Raw genomic sequence first — 27744 nt, 5'->3', positions numbered from 1 at the left:
ACCATTAAATAGAATTAGGAATCACTGGTTTCCAATATAATATATTATATTTTACAGCTTTACATGGAATATCATTGTATCTCGTAAAAGCTTTCGAGTAACACCGATCACGTGCTTCACGCCGTAGGAAATTGATTGTCCAACGTAATGAGGATCCGATTGTTTTAGATACATATGTACATAAGAGAAACATTATTCTTATTTTCCTCACAAATACATTCACGATCTCACGCAAACAAGATTAACTCCTAACCGCTAAAACCACATCCGATAAGTATTCCTCTATTAATATATGATTTTACGAGAAACGCTTTCTAATCTAATAAAAATTCATCTACATAGTTGACCGATCGGCTTATCTTCTTTCGATTGTCCAATAAAACCTGGAAATCCTAACAGATGCGCGATCCCCCTAGGTCTTTTCTCTCTCTCTCTCTCTCCCTCTCTCTCTCTCTCCCCCCTCTCTCTCTCTCTCTCTCTTTATCCGCGAATTGGATAAACTTCTTCGGAACATATTTTTCGCGCTCGGCTTACAACATCCGAGAAACGAGATCACATGTGACCACACGCATAATAACGTCACAAAGTATCGTTTCAACCTGACACCCGGTGAAACCTCGAGAACAGAAGTCTCGAGAAGAAGTGAGGAGAAAAAGAAGACCGATGCGATATAGCCCGCGTAACAATCGCGGAAACGATAAAAGAGACGAAACGTTCTGCGAAAACAAGCGATTCTCTCGTATTGTCGAGTGTGTGTTAGAGGCACGACGACTTTGGTGTCTAACAGATTGGGAGGAAACGTAATTGGAGACATTTTGTTATTCTGAAAATGTAATGGCACGCAGCGTGCATGGTTAGGCTTTATCGTCGCGACTTCTTGACCCCTCTCGAACGATAGTATAGAACACGAGAACCGGGAGCCTCGAAGAAAATTATCGAATGCCTAGAATCCAAATATCAAGACTTTAAAACATAAGAGGTTCCTTTATAGGGCTTTAATAAAATATTTCTTCGCTTCTTTTACATTGTCATAGTTTCTTTATCTCGTTTAAAAATGACGTAACATCTATGCATCGAAAGTTGTAGCAGCACAAGCTACGGAAAAATCGTAAAGTATCTCGATCTTAATTCGAAACGCGCCGCTCTTAAAATAGAACATTTTTGGTCGCAGGGCTGAGACAGAAATCACGCTTTCCGAGACTCCGCGAATTTTTATAAAGAATCGTCTGCGTTTCTTGAGTAATAGTCCATTTTTTTTTCAAGTATCGTTTCTAAGACGAAGAAGGTATCGAGTTTTTGCCACTTGAAGGCCATTTGCCCTGTTCATTTCTTAGAATTTCTTCTCTGTTCATCCACCCACAATTTGTGCATCGTAGCCTAATAAGTTGACGAGTTATTTCACGAATACCCAGAGGGAGCCGACATTAACAGAAATTAGCGTTAATTGGTGATATTCTCCTTTCCTCTTCGCTCCTCCCATTTTTCTGTTATCCCCTCCATCCCAGTCGATCTCGCGATCTCTTTCCCTTTTCTATGAATCTCACACTATTTCTGCATAGTTTTATTTATGTTTTATAAGTTTTTGTTCGCCTGCCTTTTCTCTTCTTTCTAACCATCTTCTTTTCTTGTAGCATACTTTCTCATTTGGCGCGTCTGAGCTGACGAATATCGAAAAAACAATCCACTGAAACTACGCATGTTGCACACGCAACATGCGTTCGCGTCCAGCTGAATCTGCAACGGCCGCAACATCGAAATAATCCTCTTTGGCTTGTGGCCACTTTACATTTTTAACTGTCTGGAACAAACGTCCTGCATGTTCTTTTCGTTTTGCTTTTTCAAGTACTAAACTACTCGAAGAAAGACCGATCATTGTTCGAATCGTTTTTCTAAGCTTCGATAGTATATGAATATCTGCTCCAAGTTCCACAGAAGTTCCATGGAAAAAATCGTTCACCAACCTCGAATCATACCATGCAGGCGAACGATGAATACGGTGTTTGATGAAACGAGAAGCGTTAAGCAGGGTCGCGGGGCAGAGAAATCAAAGATTCGATTGTAGACTCCCTCTCTCTATCGTGCGTACACACATTTCCGTGCGCGATATTACTTCCAATCCTCAAGTTCTTTGCTTCGTTTTGTTCCCGATCTCATTCTCGATTTTTTTACATAGAAACAGAATTTTATTATACCATGCGTACTTTTTTTTTTGCAATTTCCAAGGTCTGCAATGATCTACCTTTCTATTTTGCAAAATAGATTCACGGTAACCGATATACTTTTTTATTTTGTAGCATAAGTTGTATCTTATACATTTTGAAAAAAAGATATATTTTACATAAGAATGTCCAATGTCCAGAGTGATCCGTCTATCTTTCTATTTTGCAGTATAATTTATATGAAAAGATTAGTAAAATCTAATTTACTCTACGGTGTTTCAATCGTAACAAGGACACGTTAATTGAAACTGTCAATAGTGCGCTTGTGCAGTTCTAGGATATTCTTAGAAGCGTTTTTGGTAATAAAATAAAGATAGAGTAGAATAAATTGTATATGGAAAGCATAAAAATTTTCGAGATAGAAACAACAGATTTTAATGCAGAATCGACGTTACGACGCGAAACTCGAAATTTTTTCGGAGACGAACAGAAGAAGAAAGAACAAAGAGGCTGAGATAGTGGGCGACTTTAATGACTACTCGAGGTCGCTTCAATGAGTACCACTGTGTGTCATCGCATCATTATAGTATATACGATATATAGTGTACGGTACCACGTCCGGACTAATAATTATAACGTATATCTTATTACTATCCGTACTGCTTTGTAATGATTTTATCACTATCGGTTTCATTCGTGTAACTATACATTATATACTTTGAGATTTTTTCTTCCCCTTTTTTAAATTAAATTTCTTGGAATAAATGTAATATTAAGTAGATATAATAATAAAATAGATATTTATATGTGAAGCAAGAAAAAACTTAATAACTAGATTGAATAAGTAGATATAGAAAATGTTGCAAACAAGGATGTATTTGTTTGTAAGATGTATTTCATAAATAGGCTAATTCAATTGACTTAAGATTTCTATCCGTTTCGTAAAATGATTGCAGTGTGCACGTAGTGAATGTGTCATGCAATATCTATGAGCTACCGTATTCTTCTGCCGATTATCTAATCTTGCGTTAAATTATAAGGAAACGTGGGCACGTTATATTAAGACCTGCTTCGGCCTGCTTAATTGTCTGTTAATCGACGAATTCAATTTTCTTTTAATCGCCTAATTATACATTTAACATTTATACATTTGAAATTAAATAAATTAAATGATTAATTTTATATGATAATTTATAGGGATCATCATTGCTTCATCAAGAGGATCGTATAACTATCGTAACAATGGAAGGACTACGATACATCGGAAGTTAATCCTGTCTTGTTCATAAGTACTAGTGCCGCAGGAGTGACTAGGTTGGGTTAGAAATTACCATATCTCCTGCTGCTCAAGTGCTTATCAATGGGTCCGGACTCACATCTATCTTTCGAATCATGCATTGAATGACTTATTCAAAGTGAAATTTCGCAGACGATGTCTAAATGTATATAAAGCAGTTATTTGCGTATACAAGTATAATAATAACAACAACGCAGTTTCTATTTTATATTTGTAATAATTTTATGTAAATATATTTAAAAATTCTAAAATACTACATAAAAATGTATTCAACAAATGGTAAAATTTCGTTATTAAAAACGAAAAAAAAAAAAAAATCACTTGGAGGAGCTGGGATTTGAACCCAGGACTTTCAGCATGCGAAGCAGACACTCTACCACTGAGTTACACCCCCGGTTATATACTAAACATTTTACATAAGCTAAATGTTACGATGTTATTATTTAAATGAGAAAAATTCTATTGCTTCTAATATTTATTACAAAGTAAGTTGTACATTCTGTGTTTCTGTAATTCTTAATATTTTACCCTCTTATTATAAAGATTTGAAATGTGGAATACTATTTAATAAAAAGTTATTCACTTTTATACTCATTCTGTATTAAAAATATAGTAAATAAAACACATTGTTTATTAGTTTTGATTATGTAATCAAGATAAAATTAAATAAACGTTCCAATGTATGTATTTATTTAAATATATAAATAAATATTTTATTAATATTTGCATCACTTATTGAAACCTTTATTTATAATTTACTAATGAAATCAGTTTATAGTTCCGCTAAATCATAACAGAGGAAGAATGGAAATGAATTCGATCTCATACACCCCATAATTTTCGATCCGTATGAACCATATACTGTTATACAACCTTACGATTATTGTACGCCGTACGTCGTGTATTATTTGAGGTAGTGAGTAGAAATCATAGATCAAACTTAAAGGATAGTATATATAGGAATATTTAGTATGTCTTACACAGAAAAAGAGAGATCTATGAGACTGGATGCGAACGTTGAAAACTTGTGCGTTAGTCTGGCGCTTTAGTCGCTTTGCCAATTGTGGATTTAGATACTAGAGATAAGTGCGGTTCTGCCAGGTTCTACTGATGTCGCAACAATTCAATCTAACCTCCGAAAAAAACTAGCAGCGTCCTACTCGAAGTAACTGTCAGTACACGGTACGTCATCGTAAAGCGATTTCATTAAGGTTATTTCGTGTATTCCTTACTTCTATTAATTCGCCAACCGATAAGGTTTGTTTTCTGGCTCTTAATATTTTATAACTGATCGCTTTCAACTTGTTTATCTATTTCCCACTTTCAGCGAATCCACATCTATGACACATGGCTAGTAGATCATTGCTAGATGGTCAATCATAAAAATTTGAACACGTCGAAACTAAGATTAAGAGTAGTGTCTCAATCGAAGAATTGGAACGGTATTCGCCACGGCTTTCACAGACATGGTTGGATTGGCGGGCGGGGGAGGTCATCTGTATCCCTCGCCCCCAATGCAACCTAATCCAGAATGTAAGTTCTAACAATATAAATATCTTAGATTTTCATATTTCTTCGATATAGCGAATATTCATCTTTATTATTTAATATAAATGTTTTTATATAGTGAGAGAAATGACTGGAATTGCTCCTAGTGCACCGACAAGTGCGGATGCTTGTTTAAGTATTGTACATTCTCTCATGTGTCATCGTCAAGGAGGTGAAAGTGAAGGATTTAGTAAGAGAGCTATTGAATCATTGGTTAAAAAGCTTAAAGTATGTGTTACTCCCTAACTCCTAAATTTATCATACATCCCAAAGAATTTGGTTAGTATTTATGATATAATTCCTATTTTTAGGAGAAACGAGATGAATTAGATAGCTTAATAACTGCTATTACTACAAATGGAGCTCATCCCAGTAAATGTGTTACGATACAAAGAACTCTAGATGGTAGGCTACAAGTTGCTGGTCGTAAGGGTTTCCCACATGTTATTTATGCTCGAATCTGGAGATGGCCGGATTTACACAAGAATGAATTGAAACACGTCAAGTACTGCCAATTTGCTTTTGACTTAAAATGTGATTCTGTATGTGTAAATCCATATCACTATGAGAGAGTTGTATCTCCTGGCATAGGTATGTTATGAAATATATTTTTTACTTGTTTTCATAGACAGATCACGTGCTTCAATCAATATTCTTTTCATTGCGTTGTTTCTTTGCAAAGCTTCTGTGAATTCATTTGTAGCACCATAAGTGTAAATGATTTATTGTTGTGGCCTTGGTGTATGATGGAATGGGTTGGTTTCCCCGCACAGACCCGTTCTTTACAGACCTATCTGGACTAACTCTGCAATCAGGAGTAGGCGTAGGACCAGGTGGTAGATTAGTCAAAGATGAATATTCAGTTGGTGGTGGAGGAAGTGCAGCAGCTGGAGCAGTAGGATCCGCAATGGATGTTGATGGAGAAATGAACCAAACTATTCAGCATCATCCACCTGCTCAACCCACTTCGTCTAATAGCACTCAGCCATCTCAACAGACTTTTATACCAGGTCTAGCACCGCCTAATCCAAGTAAGTAAAAATACTTTGTTTATTTTTTGAGAAATATAATTGTTCCATATAAAAATGTTATCTTTTAATGATTATGTACTAAAAATGTATGTGTTTGTAGTATTTATTAGTGTGGAGAGGATTTGTATAACGGATGTTTGGTTGAGAGATTTATTAAAACTTATTGTGTGTTGTTGAAATCGTCAAATATATTTAAAATGATAAATAAGTTAACAGGCTATATTCGCTAAGTCGCTCGTACAGTTTATAAATCACGAAATAAGATTGTTAATTAATATTTGATAGATGCTTGCTAGATACGCGTCGATAACTCGGTAGATAACTCTTGATAACTCGTCGATACTTTGTCGATACTGACTCACACGCGATCACGTCTGTTTATTTATTCTGGTCGGAGGAGAGTCGGAAAATTCAAACTCGTCTTTCTTCGATGGTTGCATGTAGCGGCGACATTGTTTTGCCCGAAGTTTATTTGTCGTTATGTTTCATGAGTCAAGGCTGCGTCAATGCCCCGAAGCAAAACAATAACATGAGTCGCTCTCGATTCGCGTCATTTGTTCGATTTGACTCATGTGCCGTTACATTAGTAAAATAATCAGATTTTTAAGTATATTAAAATATTTTTATAATTTAATTTATAAATGTGTTTTCAAACATTGAGTGTGTTGATTTATTTAAAAAAAAGCATGATCAAAACCTGTATAAGGCAATTGATATAAATGCACTAAAATATATGAATAAAGAGCTTTATTATTGCAGTATTATATTGTTAGGAGGTTTTATTTTATTTCCCTGCAAGTCTTTTATTAATATTGCTTTATTCAGAATTACTTTGCGTTGCTAGTTTGATTTCATTTTAGCTTTATTCTTTCTTTTTCCTTTTATTGTTTGGCACAGCTAGTGGTGAGGGTGTGTTTGGCAGTAATGGGGGAGGGAATAATGGTGGTAATCCACACAATAAATTGGATGACAATAATTGCCCCAGACAAACCTGGATTCCTACACCTCATCATCCTACAACACGTAACATTCATCATCGTACGTATATAATAGAATGCTTTCTTATATTCTACAATATTTTCTGTCTACTTGCCAGTTAATTTTTGTTGCTTTGTGCTAATTTTATAAAAATTCGTAGTAATCTTACATAGTAATTAATTTCAGAAATTCTGGCCAAAGTTTGAATTAATTGATATTTTATGTTATGTTGCCTGTATTGTGTACGAGTTACATTTAATTTTGCAGCAGTAGTACATCCAATGAGTCACACCGTAGGTAGCCAACAGCAGTCATTGAGTACATCTAGTGGAGGCAGTGGGGCACAGATACTGAGCCCTTCACAAGGACAATCCACTGAAACATTTTATGGAACAAATACACCTCCTCAAGATCTTAATCAACCACCTACTGTTGATGCATTAGCAGCATCTTTAGGTATGCAATCTCAATCAATCATCCTTTAATGTTTGTTAAATATAATTCGCTTTTTTAACAGGTGAAGGTCAAAATTCTCCTGTATCACCTGTACATCTTCATCATCCAAATGGATTTCCAGTAGGTACAGCTGCTTATAATTCAGGAGCACCACAGTGGACTGGACCTAATACTCTTACATATACTCAAAGTATGCAGCCTCCAGATCATAGACATCTTCATCCTACCTCCTATTGTGAGTTAATGATAAACATTATGTTACAGTATTCTAACAATATCATAACTGACATTTTTATTAGGGGGTGGCCACGGAGGTGAAGTAGGTGGAAACATTGGTGGTTTATTATCTACACAGCCAGCACCAGAATATTGGTGTTCAGTTGGTTACTTTGAATTAGATACTCAAGTAGGCGAAACGTTTAAAGTAAGCAGCGGTTGCCCTACCGTAACAGTCGATGGTTATGTCGATCCAAGCGGCGGTAATAGATTTTGCTTAGGAGCTTTGAGTAATGTACACAGAACAGAACAAAGCGAAAAAGCTCGTCTTCATATAGGTATAATAAATTACTACTTCCTTAACTTTTAGTCTTCATAATTAATAACTGCATTGTCATAAACTTTTCAGGAAAAGGAGTTGTGTTAGATTTAAGGGGCGAAGGAGACGTTTGGTTAAGATGCCAAAGTGAACATAGTGTTTTTGTACAGTCTTATTATTTAGACAGGGAAGCAGGTCGTGCACCCGGTGACGCTGTGCATAAAATTTATCCCTCTGCATATATTAAAGTCTTTGATTTGCGGCAATGTCATAAGCAAATGAGAGGACAAGCCGCTACTGCACAAGCCGCAGCTGCGGCACAAGCAGCAGCTGTAGCGGGACACTTAACGCACGGTGCACCAATTACAAAAAGTTAGTATACTAAAATAATATTAATGATGTTTTATATATTCATATATTTAATTCTTTTAGTTAATATAATAAACTCTATAACATAATACAGGTCTTAGTGCAGCAGCAGGAATAGGTGTAGATGATCTTCGACGACTTTGCATTTTGCGTTTAAGTTTCGTAAAGGGTTGGGGTCCTGATTATCCTCGACAAAGTATAAAAGAAACTCCATGCTGGATAGAGGTATACACAAATTTTAAATTTGGTTGATCCACATTAATCGTAAATTATTCTAAGAATTAAAAAGGAATAAAATTGTGTATCTGATATAGGTGCACTTACATCGAGCCCTTCAATTGCTGGATGAAGTCTTGCATACTATGCCAATAGATGGTCCACGGGGAATTGAATAATTTTATTTAATTTTGGATAATACATTTATTTCAAAAAAGACATCACATTACTACAAACTCTGCATCAGGTGTGCAAAATATATAAAATGCATACACATACAATATTGTGGCGTCGTTAAAGGTTTTGAAAAAAGTCAACAAGATATAGTATTGGTTCAAATGAAATAGTGTGAATTGTAAATCCAGATGAAAACATTACTCGAGATTTTTATTGACATTTTTTATATATTTTACACACATGATTTACCGCGTAGAATAAAATGTGTGCCACGGCCTTGCATTACCGTCAACGTACAAACGTTTTGCAAAGGAGATATTATTTTTCATTGTGAAAAATTATTTTTTGAGAAAAAAGGAGTGCATCTACATGAAGTGTGGGTAGAATGAAAGACTTCTATTTTAATAGGTAGTCGTTATCTGATTTAAGGGGATAAATACATTTTCTACGGCATGGCCTGGTGAGCTCAGCAAAATGCGTGGGTAAAACGTGATACTTTTGGAAACATTAATAGTCATAATCTCGTTTTTTGAGATTAGCTTTGTAAGATAGCATAAGCATATTAAGTACATCTTAATTAAAGAATGATGGTAAATTTTAAATTCACTGTTAACGTCAAATATAACAATAGTAAAAAAATGGATTATATACATACATGTATATGAACAGTAGGAAGGTTTTCTAAGAATGCAATACGTTTCAAAGTACTGTCGGATAACAGCTTTAGTATATAGAAATACTGCGATAAATATTATATAAGCCATTCTATAAATCTATGTCAATCTAGTGTCAAAGAAGCTGTAGGATGTAATCAGAAAGAAATTTAATGAAAGGAGTTTGCATAGTGAAATGTTAATGGGAGCAATTAAATATTGAAAAAATTGCATTAGAAAAGCATATTTTTATTATATCAGTATCGGTTGTACTGACAGTAGTTTGATACTATGTTGTTAGAGCAACCTTCTATATTGTTATCTGTTTTATACTTTACAGCCAAAAAGTATCACTACGTAAATACCTGCAGTGTTTGATTTGTAATGATGTTTCGTGTCTGCCCTTTTTTTTTTATTATTATTTTTCTTGTAAGGACATGAATTAATCTGATAGTTAGTATTATTATAATTATTAGTATAGTTGTTGGTGGTGAGACAAGATGAAAATATTTAAAATGTGGTACGATATAATTCTTCTAATCAACCACCAATGTTACTACTATTACCATGTAGTACTTGTTGAATAATTATACTTACTGTTTATCAACCATTTTATTATTCTATATTCGTACAAAATATTCTTATATATATGCTATATTTGATAATATTATCATACAGAGAAAACGTTGACCAAATTTTATACCTATCCGTATATGTATATACATATTATATGTGTGTGTGTACATTGATACATATGTACATATATATAATATGTACATATATATACACACACATATAAGCGCATATGTACGCATATCGACATTTTATCTTTTCTTCACTTATTTTAGGTAAAGAGAAAAGTTTACTGTTTATTTTTATTAATTGGTGCACATTATAGTATTCTGAATTTTTGCTTCTTTGTTGTAATTGAGTAGAGATTATTTAGTTGTTTGTGTTCACGTTGTCCTCATATTTTCTATGTCATACTTAATCAAGATCATTCTCATTGATAAAAAATCGAGTAGAATTTTGTACATATAGGCACATGTATGTGCATCATGTTGCAAGTAAAGAATGGGTTATTCTTGATTAAGCAAGTATTGAGTTATTGTGAGATGTTTTATTCTTATTATGTGAAGTTACATGTTACCTTTTATAATGAAAACAAGGTTGAAAAGAGATAGTCTCTAACATCATTAGAAAACACATCTTAAAGAAATAAAAAAAGGAGATTAAAAAATGGAAATGTTGTATAGTAGGAGTAACAAAAGGATGTGCATTTGTTAATGACGATCGAAGTGAAGAATAATATTATTAACTAAATTTTTACAAAGGCTATATTTTAGCGACAAAATGCACGAAACATAAATTATATCGTCCTTTTTTTTCTCTAAATCAAAGGTATGAAGCTCAAATAAAACGGAAAAATCATGTTTAAACATACTTAACGCCAAGTTCGCTTTAGAAACACATGTGCCATCATTTTCATATATTACCATACGCAGAATAACAAACAGGATTAAAAGTTTTTATAAATCCTATATTTTTACCAAACTCGTAAAATGCGAATGCAACACATCTTTAAATTGTGGTGCTTCAGTACGTCCTATAACCATAGATTTTACAAGATCCAGAATAAAAATTTGTACATCTAAATTAAGCTAAATTAAATCTATATAAGAACGTAAAAAGTGGATTGTAAAAATTGATGCGTTTGAAACTAATTATAGTATTCTGAAATAGAATATGAGATAAGAAAAGAATTGATGTACAGGATACAATCTAAAACTTACAAACTTTACTATGGGAAATATTCTACAAACGTGTTCATATGATGTTTTAACGATGCCTCTGAACAATAGTTTCTTACATATATTGAAAATGGTATCAAAGTGCAATAGCCCAGTCTCATGTCAAAGATACCATAATTAATAGTTGTAAAAGTAAATAAAATGCCTATGTAATTTATGTTTGCAATTGAGAAATGATAATGGTAATTTAATAACACATACTATAATTATTATTGCTTTTTCTTTCACTTTTATCAGGGTAGTATATACAGTATATCTTGCTATTTAAGAATCTTAACAATTTGCTTCATATTGCAATCAATGTCGAAGCCTATACTTATATCGTTTTCTTTATATCTAATTTTGCCATTCAATGTCTTATAAATAACGTTTTAGTCAAGTGAGGAGATTTGTTACGTTTGTTTGATTGTTATTGATCATTTCCTGTGGTTATTTATTAATATTGATTTTACTTCCATTTTAATAGAAGGCTTCATTATTAATTACAGATTTTGAAACTCAAAGACTTGTTCTCTTAAACTTTAGAAGCATATACATAAGCACGTACAATAAATATAGAATTATACGTTTATAATTGCTACTCATGATTTAAAAAAATTGTAAAATAATAGATTTATACACTTTTTTTACTAGGTTTTACAGTTGAATTTAGACGCGAATCGTTTTCATAATATACATATTATTCTCATATTTTCGATCATTCTTGGAATTTGGTTGCAAAGCGGCGATTTAACTGTCATTGTTTGTTTTTCAAACAAATTGTGTATATTTAAACCAAAGATATTTCGACGACACGATTACATCATGATATGTTACGAATATATATATACGAAATGTAAAAGTAATTATTCTTAACAAGTACGTCGCAATACATAATGCAAGTAGAAACGCATATAAACATTTTAAACCGTATGTTGAAACACAGTCTCATTCAGGTATAGAATTTTCTGGTGTCGGAGTTACGATATTTCAGTGAATATTAAAAATCTAAGCATCATATGAAAAATTGTATAATGATTTTTAGCCATAAAACATTTTTGTGTAAAACTGTATGATGATAATACCTTATTAGATTGTTAAAAAAATTTATGCACGTATGTGCTAAGTATAAGTTGCAACAGTATGGATAAACAGGAAATAAGCGATAGTTAATGCAATGCCTGTATACCATATTGTAAAGCACATATGCTTACAGAACTTGAATGGATGTGTTTACAAGCTTTTTGTTATTGTATATTATAAATACATTACATTATACATGATCATTTTCAATAAACATATTCTGTGAATTAGACAAAAATGTACTGAATTGGATATAGGAGAAAAGTAAATATACAAATGTAGCTACCAAACACTTCTGTTTATTAAGGGAAATTATTTATTATAGTATAAGTAGTTGACAATATAACACTTATTTTAACTTAATGAACTCGATACAGCAGATGATTCATTTTCTTCAGATTTGTCTTTATAAAAGTTACCATTGCGATCAATTGCCATATTATGGTTTACAATATTTTCTAGTGTATTGAGGATAGCTTCATCAATATTTTTAGATGTAATAAATGTTTGAGCCTCTTCTTTTGCTTTTTTAATTTCTTTATCTACATTCATTTGTAATTTCAAATCTCTTTCATACTTTGCTTGTAGTCTCCTGGCAATTTCTTCTTGGCGAGCTTCCCTTTCTCGAGCTAATCTTTCCTCTCGCATCATAGCCACTTCTTTATTCCATTTATCATTTATAGAACAACATATTTCAAAATCTTGCTGCATATTTTTTTGTACAGCATTTGTATCCAAAGATACTTCCATTTTCTTTTGTTTCTCAATAAAGAAAGACCTAAGACAAAAGTATATTTCCTTATTTTATATATTGTAGTTGTTATATTATTATAAATAATATTACATATTACATATTATTTATAATAACCCATCAACTATAATATATAAAATAAGGTAATTTTACATACATTACAGATTTCATTAACGTTTTGTAATTATTATGCAAACGTTTCAGTTCATTATATTCTTCTATAGGTATAACTGGTTTAGTTGGTATTCTAAACAACTTTGATTTTGCTGTTGGTAACCAAATTGGTTTTCTCTTCCACCTTACACATTGAATATGGGGTCCACTGGATATTATATGATCGTAAGCATTTAAATTTCTTACTGTCAGTGTATTGATGCTAAGTGCCACTGACGATCGTATCATTATGTTAAATTAATTTTCTATTATAATGTAATTTCTTCTAAAAGAAACATATGATTGTAATATGTTTTAACTTTAGAACTTTTAATACTTAGTATTTATTATAGTATTTATAATTGTCTTACATTTTACTGTAACTAATAATGTATACCTTTATGTTTATGGCATTAAACAAATCTATGTTGTTTTAAAACATTCGTATTTACATAATATTATAATCGAACTAGGTTAGAAACATGTTATTTCGAGAAAATTTATCTTCAACCTCTTTATTATCTAGATGTCGTTTCTGTACCAAGCGATATCCAACCCATGAAACATCACGTATATGTATTAATTTCAATTTAATTAAAAAAGAAAGAATTATATTGTGTGCATGCGCGCGCGTGTGTGTAAATTTACAATATGTATATATACACATAATTTGTTGAATATAGCTAGAAAATTTATTATATGATATTAAATGATTTATTAAATCCAAATCGAATATATTATAATAGGGCATGATACAAATGATATTTTAATTTTTCGATTCAAATTTAAAGTGATCATTTTTCTCGAATGGGGGAAAATATTTTTATATTACTTCATAAAATTGATGTTTAAGGGTATTATTAAACTTTTCTTGTATACATATATGCAAAAAATGAAAGATGCGGTGAAGTAATTAGTCTTGCTTTTTGAGGACCTCATTAGACACATACAGAGCGAATGCGCCGCAGCACTTACCTACATAGCTGTAATGCATTTTTTTAAAAGCAGTAGTGTCAGAGATCTTGGTCCAGCGAGTACATATTATCTTTATTTCTTATTTTGAAACTTATAAACTCATCCGAATTATATACATTTTCCTTTACACTTCCAGATAAATTTGTAATAGAATATTACTCGCTTAAATCATAAAAACACAAAGAAAATATAATGTTACTTTACCGAGCAAGTGTAAAATAACTGTTCTTCGCAATTATTTAAAAGGCAAATTAAATGACATTAAATTGTTTATTGGAATTAAATTGATAACGTGGAATTTAGAAAAAAATATGTATAGTGTTCATATGACACCGGGTAGATCTTCCGATAAACAAGGATCTTCGAAAAATGTGGATACTGAAGTGGGAGTATTTAAAAATCGAAGAAAAGAATCGATCCCAGTTAAGGTTTTCAATTATTTGAAAACACAAATGCAAACGGAAGGAATTTCAAGTAAGTGGAAATTATAACAACTTTGTTAAATAGAATAAATCATAGTAATGATCATGTATCAAACACAATTTGTTGCTATTTAATAAACGCGATATTATCAAATTTAGAAAATTTATAATAGATTATTTTCTTTTCCTTGTTATATGTTACTGTGGATGTAAGGCTTTAAGCAAATATTTTATTAGACGTTTATATTTGTGATGCTTGCTGTTTATTTTTTATTAAAATATATAATGATATACATATTAATCGAGGATAAAGAAAATAAACGAAAGAAAAATTTTTTATTTCACTCCTGCTTAATTTTCAAATAATCTTCTGAAGCTTCTTTAACGATTAACATCTTCCGCATTCGTTTCTTTGTCCTCGTTTTATAAAAAAAATTGTATGTTTTCTTATGTATATTAGGTATATCTATTAATTTCCTCTTTTTTTTGCCAAATTTGTATTTTTACAAACACTAACTTAAGAAAATCAGAATCCTGCTTTTTTTCGAGCTTTTAACAGTAGTATATTTTTTCATAATTAACATCGCACTTTCATTAAAGTGAAAAAATAGTTTTACATGATCGTTATAACATAATGAATTACTCTTTTTGAACTAGATTAAACAAGGCAATCTCCTACTAATCATGTTTGATTTAAATATATAAATAATGTATAATTACTTTTCTCTAAATTACTTAATATCATTATTTTTTTTATCCTTTTTCTTTTTCGATGATACATACAATTTTATGTACTACTAAGAGTGTACATTTTTTTTATTGAGTTTAATTTTTAGAAAGATCATCTACTTATCTAATGGCTCAGTATTCATCACTGAAAATAAACAATCTGAGACTTCAATCTTTAAATCTTCGCATATATTTACATCTTTTTCGGTTGTCGTTTCATAATTCGAATAATTGTTCGGCCACACTTCTGAAATTGAATCTTCACTTCCCGCAATTTCACTTTTCGCACCATCCGCAGCTGACTCTCTTAAATCAGAATTGCTATTTGACATTGATGTATATAATATCCGGGATTCGTCCGTAGTTTCCCTAACTTTAGTTTGTAAACTAGCCATTCGCATTCCGGACGAAGTATCATTGTAGAGTAGCCAACATGGAGAAAAGGAATGTTGTCTGTATTCTGCAACAAATCTCTCTTTTTGGGAGCAAGTTACACTTGATGAAACTTGCGTATGTGTAACAATAGGGGCTATGTAACAATATACACAAGATGTCTGATCTAATTTCGATAAATCTATACGCTTGGTACTAATGATATTCAAAATATTTTCTAAAATAGAATGTGAAGACATCTTAGTGATTCTTTTCGGATAAAATGGATCTAATATTTCTAAAAATAGTAAAAATATAAAAATGTATTATTTTTCTTTACATTTTCAAATATATTATTTAAAAGCAATAGTACATACCATTTGTTTGTAACTTTTCTGTCATATTAGATATATCCCTATGAACATCAGATTCTGTTTGTATTATAGAGTTACAATTTTGTTCAGGTTGTCCCACATTTTCATATAATGGGATAGTTCCTTCATTATTGCGCGAACAAGAGTATTCATATGGTAGATTAGAGTTATAGTGATTATTGCTAGAAAATGTCTGTGACGTAGTAGATGCATAAGCTTCTTGATCTATATTTGCATTTGAAAAGGAATGTGTATACTGCAAATATTCTCCAGTAGTTTCTGTACTGCATTTAATCAAATTTTGTAAATAATATGTATTATTGCAGTCAGATTGCACATGGGGAATGATGTTTGTGTCACAATACTGATTTTCTTCCAGTGTATTCAAATTCAATAAATTTTGATTGGAATTGTATGGATGTACAGTTTCTGTCATTCGATATTGACACGTTAAGCTTTCATCATTTATAGGCTTGTTTAAGGCATCAGATCCTATATTATCACAATACATAGTCTGAAATATTTTTGATGATTGGACATCTGATGTTGGACAGTTGTTATCTACTGTATCCATATCACTAGTAATAGTCCAGTTTTCATAATCTTGATGCATGACAATATTTGTACTGGGGTATTTATATTGATTAATATTTTCATTTGTTAAGACATTTGAAATTTGTTGACCAATTTCTTCAACACTTTTTACAAAAGTTGGTTCATTTAAAAAATATTCTCCCTTTATACCACTTAGAAGACCATAACATTCTGTATTGTTTTCCAAAATTTCTTCATTATCCTGATTATCTGATTCAGCAGTTAAAGTATCAGAATTATCTAATAAGTTATTAGACTGGTACTGTTCTACTGACAAAAATCTGCCAAGTACAGGACTAGCTATTTCTCCCAAATTTGCACCAACTGGTGCTTGTAACATTTTTTTAAGAAGTATAGATCCTTGTACATTACTATTTGTGTCTTCTAATGTTTGATATTCTACATTATCATTTGGTTGATATATTGAATTTACATTGTTAACAGGAACTACATTAGATTTACTATAGTTACTAACATCTAAAGGAACTTTTTGCACATCAGTTGAAACTGTTGCTGTTCTTAGATCTACTATAGTTGAATCCTGTATTTGATTATTATTTGTATCATATGTTTGAAATTCTCTTTGTATTCTTTTTATTAAGAACTGTTTGAACTCTTCATAATGAGGGATTCTGTTGTTATCATCTCTATTTGTGATCTCTTCTTCTGCCCCCACCTAATAACATAATATATATTTTATTTTAAAAACTTTCAAATATTCTGCATCTCTCTTTATTAAGAGCTTCTTTAAAAATTTACGAGAATATTAACATTGCAAAAATACTGTAAATATAAAATTTCCAATAAGATTGATTAATGATCGATCTATAGAATTATTCATGTTCGATATAATTTTCTGTCTCAAGCGTTATTGATCAATGTTTGATACGAACGTGTGATTTTGCGATATAATATTTGAATTTGTCAAGTTCGCATACACATTACAGCGATAAAACTAAATGAAGATCAACTCACCCACTGATAAGGTGGTTGCTGTTGCGGACAATAGTAATCATCGGCCATACCGTAATCAGGACTATGTAATGGTGTGGAGGTTAACCCGAGTTTCCCGACTTTGACTTTTCTCATTTTCCTCTTACGATTCTGCTTAAGATCTTGTAAGAGCCTGCCAACTTCATTTTCATTTCCGCCTTTTGCGGCTTGTAACACTTTAATCAGTAATTTCTTCTACGGTCAAAAATCGTAATCGATCGTTCAAAAATCAATTTACTTGTCGTTTTAGGAAAAAGAACGAAGAAGTGGGAATAACTTTATCAACATTTTCGTTAAAATTTCTAATGGTAGATCAGTTACCTTTATGTTACCTGGTACCCGATATCGGAGAGCTAAGGCTTGTAATTCTTTGTACGATAAACTTGAAATGTCGTTTCCGTTCATTTTTAAATATCAAGCCATCCGGCCGAAATCCTTCCCTTAGTACTCACACATTTCTGATATGGCCGATAGAAAAATTCGTCTGCTAACCGAATTGCCCTGAAATCTATTTAATTTAAAAAATTGATTTAACCGAAAATCAGTTCTGTATAAAAATTGTCCTTCGTTATTAAACTTTGAAAATAACCATTTTTGTCTTAATCGTGAAACTGTAGAAAATGATCTATATTTTAATATATTTCTATTTAGTATTAAATTAGTTTTTCAGAATCTATCTCAAACTTGTATTTTAGCATAGAAAGATTATTAAGAGGAAAGAAATAAAACTAGTGACAGTGTATATTATGTTTCCTTTATTTATCTGTGCATACACAATTACTTACATACTCCTTGACTCCTTTATCAGTAAAACGGTTCCTTTATCGATAGCAAGTGCTATTATCCTGCCATCTGTAAATCACGAATTTGCAATTTTGTTTTATCGATCGATAACGTCGTCGGTTTCGTTATTCGCGTGAATAATTCCATTAGTGAGATAATTCCCTAAATTCTCACGAATCTATAGCATACTTTAACTTGCGTGTTGACTGACAATGTTTGATATAGTTTTCTACCATGTTTATCGACGATCGACATAAACCAAGTAATTGGTCTGCACTACAATGATGTTTTTGGCTCAGTTTCAATCGGAACTGGATCTTCCCCTATTCCATAGCATATTTATAGTACTAAAGCTCATGATGCGTTAAATATTTTCTCGTTTACTCGTAATAACGTATGATCTTGTTATATTTGTCATGAATAGACTGTGGATATTTATTTTAAATTTATATTTTTACGAACAGAGCTAAAAAGGGGTAATTTAAGCAGAAATTTGTTTTATTTATTAAATATTATAATAAGTATTGAGCTTTGGATATTTTATATGTCTTGACATCTTATGTGCATTTTTAAATCTTTAAATTTTCCATAAGTACATAAAAATTTGCAGTCTAGCCATGGGAAGAGTACATTCTTATGATAGGGTAGAGAAGTAAGCAAGTAGCATACTCGACGCATACAGCTGCGTTCAGTAGAAAGGTTGTTCATAGTCAGACGCGTCTGGTATACTGTTTTTTGTGAAGGTAAAAACTGAGTGCATCAGTCGCGTCTGATTATGGACAAGTTTTCTACTGAACGCAGATATACAAATTCAGTTTCCATCTCTGTAAAGGACAATTCAAATTAAGTACATTTTGTATCGTGTATAAATCGTAAAAAATTATACTTTTATAGTTACAAATCTCTTTTAGAATTTTTATATATGCTATATACTATAGTGGGATGAAGAAGTGCTACTAGGTACGCGTTCTTTTGCTTCCCTTTATCTCATTAATTATCGATAAAGTGGAGTGCTTTCGCTCATCTCTTGTTCCGAGTGAAATGGTCGCTGCTTGAAGTGCTCTCATAAGATACGTTAAGGTAACTTGATATTTTAACGCTTTTTATTGAGACAAGTTGTTTATTTAACAAATTAATGAAGTACTTAAGTTCGCTAGAACAACATTAATTAATGAGTTTCGTCTCAAATTGGAATGTATGGAAATAACTGGGAAAAGGATGCACAGAATTGTATGTATTATTCTAGTTTGCAAGTAAAATCAATTCACTTGCGAATATGTAAGTATAACGATTCAATGAAGGAGAAAGCCGGATATAGCAATGATTGCGCTAAAATAAGTAACAATAACGAGCCGAATATAGTCGTTTATTAAAATGATACCCATCAACTGAATAATATTAAACTGTATTAAGAATACGAAAATTGAGAGGCTTGTAGCCTCTATTGTCAAATTTTTCGGTGTTGTAAATAATAATACTTAGGCTTTTGTCAAAGTTGTGCTTTATCAGAATAATCATCGCCAAGTTAATAAGATAATTATTTTAGGGTATCACAATTATTGCTTTCTTAAAATAACGCCTCACATACTAACATGATTTAGTCTGATAATAATAACGCAGAAAAATATTGATACTATCAAATATTCCATTGTTTGTTGCTTTTATTTTATAAAGATTATTAAGTTCAGACGAGGATACATTGTTCATTATATTTTAACTTAATTTAGAAATGTTTCGCTCTTAATCAAGGCATCTACAACCTAACTGAATACAGTTCTCGAATACATAATTCAACTGATTACGGTTGCTTCCCTATAGAATTACAGATAACATCCACAGTGATTGCGTAACATTTCGTTAAGACAAAATGAAGCCTACTGAACAAAAACTAAAGATTCTGAAATATGTTTGCACCCTGTCGAAGAAAGATAAAATTTAACACAAATCCTTGATAATTTTTACCATGGACGTTTCAATTGTTGTCGGCTTTTATGTACGTGTAAACGAACGCAGCGTTTTACCGTATACAATAGAAAATAAAATCTTCTAAAAGATTTTTACCAGAAGATCCTTAGATCTGGCATTCAGGTACAGACTTTACGTGAATAAGGTTGGAAAAAGAGCGTGGACTTGCGCGAAGGAGCCTATACCCCGTGCTTTTGCGTGGCAGCTGTTTCAGTGCATCATCGCGAGGGCCGCGCACATCGTTACCGAGTCCCGCCGTGTGAGTTACGTTAGTCGGTCGTGGAGCATCGATCGTTGAATTAGAAGTGCACGCGTCGATCGGATTCGAACGGCCGACCACGGAAACGAAGAAGAAACATCGTGGATAGAAGGCAAAGGAAGAAAAAAAGAAGAAAAAGAGAGAAGGGAGAAAGGAAGGAAGAAAATCTCTTTCCGGTGGTTCAGGTTCGGTAACCAAGTTAGAAGGAAATAAAGGAAGAGATCGTTAGATCGATCATTTACTAGACGACGAGGAAATCACAGTCGCGAAGCCGGATCGCTGAGCGCGATCGTTCGCTTGTGAATCGGCAACGAATCGGTGTTTGCGGTCAATGAAGGCACGTAAGAGCCGCGAGAAAAGTAAGTCCATCAATCATACAAGCCGACTGTAGTGCCGCTCGAGTTTCCTCTCCAATAATCGGTGCAGGCCAGTCGATACGCCGTGGAAAGAGATCCTCCTTGAGACGAAGGGATTGACACAGCCCAGGCCCGAACGAATCTTCCCCCTTTATCGCGAAACCGTTCGTTGCGGTGTGTCAGTGCTAACAGCTGCCAAAGATGCAACGGCAAGGTGCGACACTCGCTCAGACAGAGAAAGAAAGAATAACAATTCTTCTCCTTGTTTTGCCCCGTTGACGACTCCTTCTTTGAGAGATAGCACCTTGGAGTATACTACTAATCGTAGTTGGTCCGCTTAGGGAACCGACCGATGCGACCACGCTCTCTATTGCCTCTCTAGACCGTCGCGTCTCTTGCTCTCTTTTTCTACTATCTCTTTCTCGCCTTCTCTCTTTCTCTCTTTTTAATTGTGTACACGCACACGCAGATCTCCAGATCTCGCGCGTTTTTAATCGACAAATGCTCCGAAAGCGGAATCGCAAAGTGGGGTGGATACAGGGTAGGAGCTCTCCCGTTGCTATGGTGACCCCGGATGCCCGGGACCAGAGCTGCTAGTGGAATTACACAGTGCACAGGCATACGTCTATAATGTGTACACTATAAAAGCCAAGTTCAAAAGCGCACGGCCGTGTTTTAGACAAGTCTCGACCGACAACGGTGCGCCCGAGATGTTTTTCTCCCCCCTCTGAATTTCCCTTCCTCTTTTAACCCGTTTACTAACTACCCTGTTTTAGCAGCGTAGACGCAAGACGTAGAACGCAAACATTCCTTTTCTGTATTGATTCTTCGGCCTAGCTTTACAGCTTCTTCGGTTATTCGAGCATCTCTCTTTGACAGAATTAATATTCATTCGTACCTTACACAATTCCGTGATCGTAATTTTAGCAGCGATCAATGGGAAGCTTCTACCTTAGTCGCAAACAAGCCCGATGGTATTCAGCTTCTGAACACACGAATCGAGAACAAACGTTCTCTCTCTCTCTCTCTTTTAGCGACACATTAGTGTTAGAGACACGTAGAAACGACACGGGGAACAGCATGATAACACGAGATAAAAATTCCAAATCTTTAACGATATCTTTTAACGATCCATTACGGTTTATTTGAAACTTTTCCCCCCACGGAGCTTTATGTTCCCGCGATCGCGTGTGATCTCGAAAGAAACGTCGTTTAAAACGGTTCGCTTGGTCGTTTTCAATCAGTGATCAGAAGCATGTGTAAAGGATAATTGCAGTAATTGCATGATAGGTGGACAAGCGTGAATTCATCTATCGTTCACAAATATCCAATTTGCGTTGGACAAGGATTTGCTTGATTTTACTATGTGCCTTTCAATTGTGCGACTATCGACAAACTCTTTATCTTCAGATCCTTTCCGAATTATAAGTTACATCAAGAAAATTTGTCCAAGCTAATACATAGAACGATTCTTTACGTAGCAATATATAGTAAACAGTAAAATAGATTATCGCCGTGTCATTCAATAAGTAATTTTATAAAAAGCCAATATAAGCGATGCTTATTAATTCGTCACTTATTTATATACACATTGCATCTTATAACTATAAAATTATCCCAAAGTTTTCAAGCGACAGATATAAGATACAACGTGACAAAATTTTACTAGAAGTATACCAAGTCGGGCAGCGAAACTTGTAAAACCGGCGCGGTGTGTTTGGCTTAAAAAAATATTATTTCGACAAACAGATGAAAGTGTCCTGATACTCTAGAACGTGAATGTTTTAATAACGAGATCGCTCGATGTTTGCCAACGCGTTGCAACGCTTCGAAAGAACGGAGCGGCGTGTTTGCAAACTTGCTGATCGATACAGAGATTGAAAGGCAACTTGTGGAATTCGTGTCCAACGATAGGTGAACGCGTGCCAACGTCGCGATCATCACCCTAGTTACGACATTTCCGTAAATCAAGTAGTAATGCGTATATTTATTACTGGTAGCAATGTACAGTCTCTCGTAGAGTATGTTGGTAGAATGTCGATTGTTAGGTACTTCTTTTTGATTAGGTGCATTTGTATAGAGATTGCAACTACTCTTTAGAGCTCGATCTCCCTCGCTGTAGATTGTAGCGTTGGGTTACGCTTTCGTTTGATCTTGAATCTTATTTTCGACGGCGGTAATTATATTTATAGCGCTTCGCGTTAATGAATATCGATTTTAACGCCGCTTCGATGTGAAACGCGTCTAGACAGCCGTGTCGCGTGAAAATTGTCGCCCACGAAACAGCGTACGCTTAAATCGTGGCTTGATTCTTTTACCCCTGTAACGAAAGCGATTACTCGATGCTGCGTCAGCCGATCGACCTGAGAAATCTAAATCACTTTAGCTACTCGAATCTCAAGTATCGCGGATGTCTCGAATTACCTGGAACCTGTTGACTTTTAGCGATCTCTTTTCTATCTCTCTATTCACCCCGCGCATCTTTCCATCGTCTATAAAACAACGAAATAGATGGAATCGTGCGAATAACTCTATTTGCAACTGTCCCCAAGTAAAACACCATCTTCGACGAGACCAAGATGGCAAGGAATACGTCAACTTGCAAACGTAGTTTCGATGAAATCTTTGTTTGAATAAACGGGGCGAGAGCCGATAACAATTGGAAAAATTCGGGCCGAAATGTTTTACCTGGGCAATTAATTCTTCCCATTATCTTTCGCTCACGAGTTCTCCGCCTGCAAGTCTGTGCACCTGTACATCTCCAGGTATTTTCTCCGTCTTGGCAATGCGCGCACTGTCTCCCGTAGAACCCCCGTATTTCTCGATGGGAGTGTAGGCAGGTTGCCTGGTGAAGTCAGTCGCGCTATCTTCTCGGGCACCCGGCGTATCTTCTCCCGTAAAGTAATTGACGTTCTTGAGCTCGTTGCACCCTGTATCGTAAGTAGATAACGCGCCATCTCCTCTCCTGCCTGCTAGTGAGAGAGGAGAAACGGCGTTCCTCCCTTAGCCTGGTGTAGAGGAAGAACGCACTTTGATCAAAGGTGAGAGGGGAGTATCTCGAACGCGTGGTACAGTCTTAGAAGTGAAGCGCCTATTGGCAAACTTACAGAGGGCGAACTTGAAGAACTCGGGGGCGTTTTAGGGGGTTCCACCGCCGGTGCCCTTGCCCTTGGCGGCAGGTACAAGCCGGAGGAGCTTTCCACATTGGCGGCCAACACCAGGTTTTCCAAGAAGGAGATACAGCTTATCTATCGCGGATTTAAGCAGGAATGTCCTACAGGTCTCGTCGACGAGGAAGCGTTCAAGCAGATCTTCTCACAGTTCTTCCCACAGGGAGGTAAGTTGATCCTTTTGTGATTGGATATTTCTCGAGCCGTGTAACGAAAGATCTCCCTCTGTCAATTATTGGAAATGAAAATTAGTTCATTCATAGAATTAGTTCATTTCACAGGTAACGTCGTTATTGTCTGTATAACTTTTAAATGTACAAATTTGACTATACTTACCGATGAATATCGTATTATTATACAATCTGTTGTTCACTTATTCTGTAACCTTTGTAATCCTCCCTTGAAAGATTGTTAAGATCTTGACGCACAATATTTGGCTACTGTTTTGAGCTTTCTCGTCAATCTTATCCGTTACTTTCGCTTTGGAATATAAAAATTTATCTATCCGTATTAGTTAATAACGTTATGAAGCGTGAAAAATTTAAGAGCTTCCGTTTCAACAGAAAAACGATCAATGTCGAATCTTTCAGATGCCAGCCAGTACGCTCATTACGTCTTCAACACCATGAAGAGGAAACCGTCTGGGAAGATAAGCTTCGAAGTGAGAGACTTTTACAGATATACGTACGCTTCGCTTGCGAAGTAACTGTTTATAGTTTCATAATTGCGTTTTATCGTATCCAGGAATTCTTGACTATCTTGTCGAAAGTTTCGAGAGGATCGGTGGAGGAAAAGCTTCAGTGGATATTTGGACTCTACGACCTGGACGGGGATGGATTGATCAGTAAAGAGGAAATGTTGGATGTGGTTGGTTCAATCTACGAGATGTTGGGTCGTTACACTCAGCCGCAAATAGTTGAGCCGCATTTGGCTGCCCGAGAACACGTCGATCGTATTTTCCACGTGAGTAAACGCGATCGATCTTGCTTCTGTCCCTTACATGTAAAAATATTTGCTGATTTATTCGAACCATGATTGATCGATCGGAAGTTCTCTTCTAATTAGGGATTTAATACAGCTGAGCAATTTTTTTATCCTCAGTTAATGGACGCAAACAAAGACGGCGTGGTGACAATCGAGGAATTGGTACAATGGTGTTCCAAGGATGAACAACTCTTGCGAAGTCTCGACACTCTCGACACTGTCTTATGAGATCTTTACGATTATTTTGTAACCTTCACTCAGCTCCCAAATGTCACAAATCCCCCGAAAATTATAACGCAACATTCGTACGAGTTCCGCGGGTTGTTTCTAAAATTTCGATTCCCGCGTTTAATATCTGACAATTCACGTGAGGAATTAAGTATCGGTTGGAAATACTAACTTGAACTCGCCGAACGTTGTCTGTAAATATGTACTTACCCTTCCTACCCAGTCTTTCAAGCGTGCTATCGAATCCACGATGAAACCAACAGTATTACTAGACCTCTATTATATATTTCCTTTTCGCATCGTATACATAATCCTCACGCGGTCAACAGATCATTGATTGTTGTCGCGTGATTGTATAAAACTAAAAAGAAAAGAATATTTCAGCTACGGGAATGAAGAAGATCTAATCCATTTCATCGTCGAAGACTATCGACACTCTCTCGAAGAAGATCTAAAGTATCTTTTATTGGCGTTAAAATTCTAATGGCATGGACTTAATAATTCAGAGCGAGCTATCGGATCGTAGGTATCGCAGAATTGTTAGCAAAGATCGATGTGAAACGGGAACAAGTCAATCTCCAGATTTGCTAAAACGGAGACTGAATTCTACATAATATCCGAACATAATATCTGTACTTTCGTAAAGAATTTTAATGATTTTACCAAGCTGTGCTATTACATTTTTCCGTAAAATTCGCAGAGTCAAGTAATACGATCTAATATTTCTTAAACTTCTATGTTTCTTCCAAACTCTACTTTCCCTGCATTCTACGAGTTAAAAAAGAAAATCCGATGCTCGTTCCGTTAGGTGATTTTCGTACGATGCAGGTACGAAATAGTTTTACTTTTCGCGACTGTCGAATTATCTCTAATTAAAAGAATAAACTGTAAGTACGTACTTCGATACTGACCATTGTTGTGGCAATCAGCTGCAATTTAATGGTATTTTTCAAAGAGCTTCGACTATTATCCATCGTTCGGGTCGTCTTCGTGTCTTGTTGTTGTTGGTCAAGTAAAAATTTATCCGAGACTTTTGCATTTCAAAGATTCAACGTTACGTTTGTAGCTTGCAGATGATAAGGAGTTCAAGACAAGGAATTGGGATAGAGAAGAGATTATTCAGAGTTTATTCAAAGTTTCATTGTTAGATTCAGGCATATGCGAATAACGTTTGACAATCGTTTTAATCTTAATTAAAATATAATCTCTGGTACGAACAAGTATAGAAGTTTTCTTCGATCTCGTTGTACGTTCTTGGATATTTCCAAATTGTATACTTCGCACGCTTAGAAAGCGTGGCAAGAAACTGCAAAGTGTAAGTCGATACTTAAGTTACACAAACTTATAAAATATTCGCATATGTCTACTCTCTTCATAGATGATAGATTTACCAATACCTCCAAAGGCCCATGTACGATGGAAGATGTAGTTAGTAACCCAGTAATAATGTAGTATCCTCGACCAATTAAGAGAAACGTGGTCCTCTAAGATCAACGCCTCGTGTGATTCTCTCGTACCTTATTATATTTATTATTACTATCGCATAAAAAGTATTGTTATTAATACAATTACTATTAATCTCATTACTTGTCTTCTATCAAATTGAAGCAAGGTATGTATTGCGTTCACACACATGAGAAATCGCTGAGCGCACATTCGAGATATTCTAAATATTACGCGTACAAATATAATCGAATTTGTTGAATTTCTCAAGTTTATTAAAATACCTATATTATATTTGAGAAGACGTGATCCGAGAATGTTATCACGTGGATACAAAGAAATTGATTCGACGTTTATACCTTGGATCATTTTAATGGTGTGCGATTTAAATCAGCGCGTCCTATTAAGAATGTTTGTTATATCAGTTTCAAATTAGGAATCAATTTTTTTACTAATTGGTAGATCGTGTATCCATAACTTATGTACTTACGTTTATACGTGTATGTGTATGGCTGTTCGACCTGAAATACCTTCGTATTATTTTCTTAACGATTATGTTATCGAAACAATAATGATGCTGTTTCAAGATTCAATGTACCTCGAAACCTACCTTCTTCAGTTGGAGGTATTAAACAATTTGTATTTAATAAAATTATATTTTAATTCATTTTCATTGTACATATTGAAGGTATGATAATTGCGCGTTAAAATAAGATTGGTACTAATCATTTCTCTTTTAATTAATGTTATAAAATTGTACAAAATAAAGATAATTATAATTACAAAATACAATATGTAATTCAAATCTTTTTCGCGAAAACGAATTTTCGATATCTTCAAATATTCTTTTTTACATTCTCGCATTTTTAATTGTTTGTCTTGGAATATAATCCTATCATCC

The 27744-nt window shown here is 34.0% G+C and overlaps 4 protein-coding genes, 1 long non-coding RNA gene and 1 other non-coding gene across 21 annotated transcripts; 2 read left to right on the top strand and 4 right to left on the bottom strand.

Annotated features, from left to right (window-relative positions):
* Positions 1–3778: 3778 nt before the first annotated feature.
* On the bottom strand, positions 3779–3850 carry TRNAA-CGC (transfer RNA alanine (anticodon CGC)). The gene has a single exon. It is a non-coding gene; the product is annotated as a tRNA-Ala (tRNA).
* A 440-nt stretch (positions 3851–4290) lies between these two features.
* Positions 4291–12530, top strand: Med (Smad/Smad4 homolog Medea). 7 transcript variants are annotated; one of them, XM_069121317.1, is made up of 12 exons: positions 4291–4713; positions 4784–4989; positions 5084–5232; positions 5316–5595; positions 5778–6035; positions 6933–7073; positions 7311–7469; positions 7531–7704; positions 7769–8023; positions 8095–8376; positions 8468–8598; positions 8688–12530. In XM_069121317.1, exons 2-12 carry the CDS (start codon positions 4923–4925, stop codon positions 8766–8768), a joined length of 1977 nt encoding a protein of 658 aa, XP_068977418.1. In that variant the 5' UTR covers positions 4291–4713; positions 4784–4922; the 3' UTR covers positions 8769–12530. The 7 variants fall into 7 exon arrangements, with proteins under 7 accessions (XP_068977418.1, XP_068977416.1, XP_068977421.1 ...); XM_069121315.1 differs by having other exon boundaries at positions 7284–7469; XM_069121314.1 differs by having other exon boundaries at positions 4292–4638; positions 7281–7469.
* A 41-nt stretch (positions 12531–12571) lies between these two features.
* mRpS26 (mitochondrial ribosomal protein S26) lies at positions 12572–13748 on the bottom strand. 4 transcript variants are annotated; one of them, XM_069121338.1, is made up of 3 exons: positions 13594–13748; positions 13201–13482; positions 12572–13070 (listed from the first exon to the last, which is right to left on the bottom strand). In XM_069121338.1, the coding sequence occupies exons 2-3, from the start codon at positions 13443–13445 to the stop codon at positions 12647–12649; spliced, it is 669 nt and encodes a 222-aa protein (XP_068977439.1). In that variant the 5' UTR covers positions 13446–13482; positions 13594–13748; the 3' UTR covers positions 12572–12646. The 4 variants fall into 4 exon arrangements, with proteins under 4 accessions (XP_068977439.1, XP_068977441.1, XP_068977438.1 ...); XM_069121340.1 differs by having other exon boundaries at positions 13201–13479; positions 13594–13737; XM_069121337.1 differs by having other exon boundaries at positions 13568–13729.
* A 457-nt stretch (positions 13749–14205) lies between these two features.
* On the top strand, positions 14206–27635 carry LOC138183864 (A-type potassium channel modulatory protein KCNIP2). 5 transcript variants are annotated; one of them, XM_069121333.1, is made up of 6 exons: positions 20182–21021; positions 21089–21232; positions 24128–24355; positions 24779–24849; positions 24933–25151; positions 25290–27635. In XM_069121333.1, the coding sequence occupies exons 2-6, from the start codon at positions 21220–21222 to the stop codon at positions 25398–25400; spliced, it is 642 nt and encodes a 213-aa protein (XP_068977434.1). In that variant the 5' UTR covers positions 20182–21021; positions 21089–21219; the 3' UTR covers positions 25401–27635. The 5 variants fall into 5 exon arrangements, with proteins under 5 accessions (XP_068977430.1, XP_068977429.1, XP_068977431.1 ...); XM_069121329.1 differs by lacking the exons at positions 20182–21021; positions 21089–21232 and adding an exon at positions 14206–14645 and having other exon boundaries at positions 24161–24355; XM_069121328.1 differs by lacking the exons at positions 20182–21021; positions 21089–21232 and adding an exon at positions 14206–14645.
* LOC138183855 (uncharacterized) lies at positions 14708–18493 on the bottom strand. Of its 3 annotated transcripts, none has more exons than XM_069121310.1 (5): positions 18441–18493; positions 17977–18163; positions 17638–17850; positions 16072–17338; positions 14713–15992 (listed from the first exon to the last, which is right to left on the bottom strand). In XM_069121310.1, the coding sequence occupies exons 2-5, from the start codon at positions 18058–18060 to the stop codon at positions 15439–15441; spliced, it is 2118 nt and encodes a 705-aa protein (XP_068977411.1). In that variant the 5' UTR covers positions 18061–18163; positions 18441–18493; the 3' UTR covers positions 14713–15438. The 3 variants fall into 3 exon arrangements, with proteins under 3 accessions (XP_068977413.1, XP_068977411.1, XP_068977412.1); XM_069121311.1 differs by lacking the exon at positions 18441–18493 and adding an exon at positions 18245–18423; XM_069121312.1 differs by lacking the exon at positions 18441–18493 and having other exon boundaries at positions 14708–15782; positions 17977–18425.
* LOC138183870 (uncharacterized) lies at positions 23345–24772 on the bottom strand. Its single transcript, XR_011174191.1, has 3 exons — positions 24521–24772; positions 24126–24411; positions 23345–24047 (listed from the first exon to the last, which is right to left on the bottom strand). It is a non-coding gene; the product is annotated as an uncharacterized LOC138183870 (long non-coding RNA).
* Positions 27636–27744: the final 109 nt, after the last annotated feature.

Source organism: Bombus flavifrons, chromosome 10, assembly GCF_040668555.2.
Source record: "Bombus flavifrons isolate JBK064 chromosome 10, iyBomFlav1_principal, whole genome shotgun sequence".
Classification (NCBI taxonomy): Eukaryota; Metazoa; Arthropoda; class Insecta; order Hymenoptera; family Apidae; genus Bombus; species Bombus flavifrons.
Note: the sequence above shows the minus strand (reverse complement) of the source record. Positions and strands in the feature narration are given on the sequence as shown.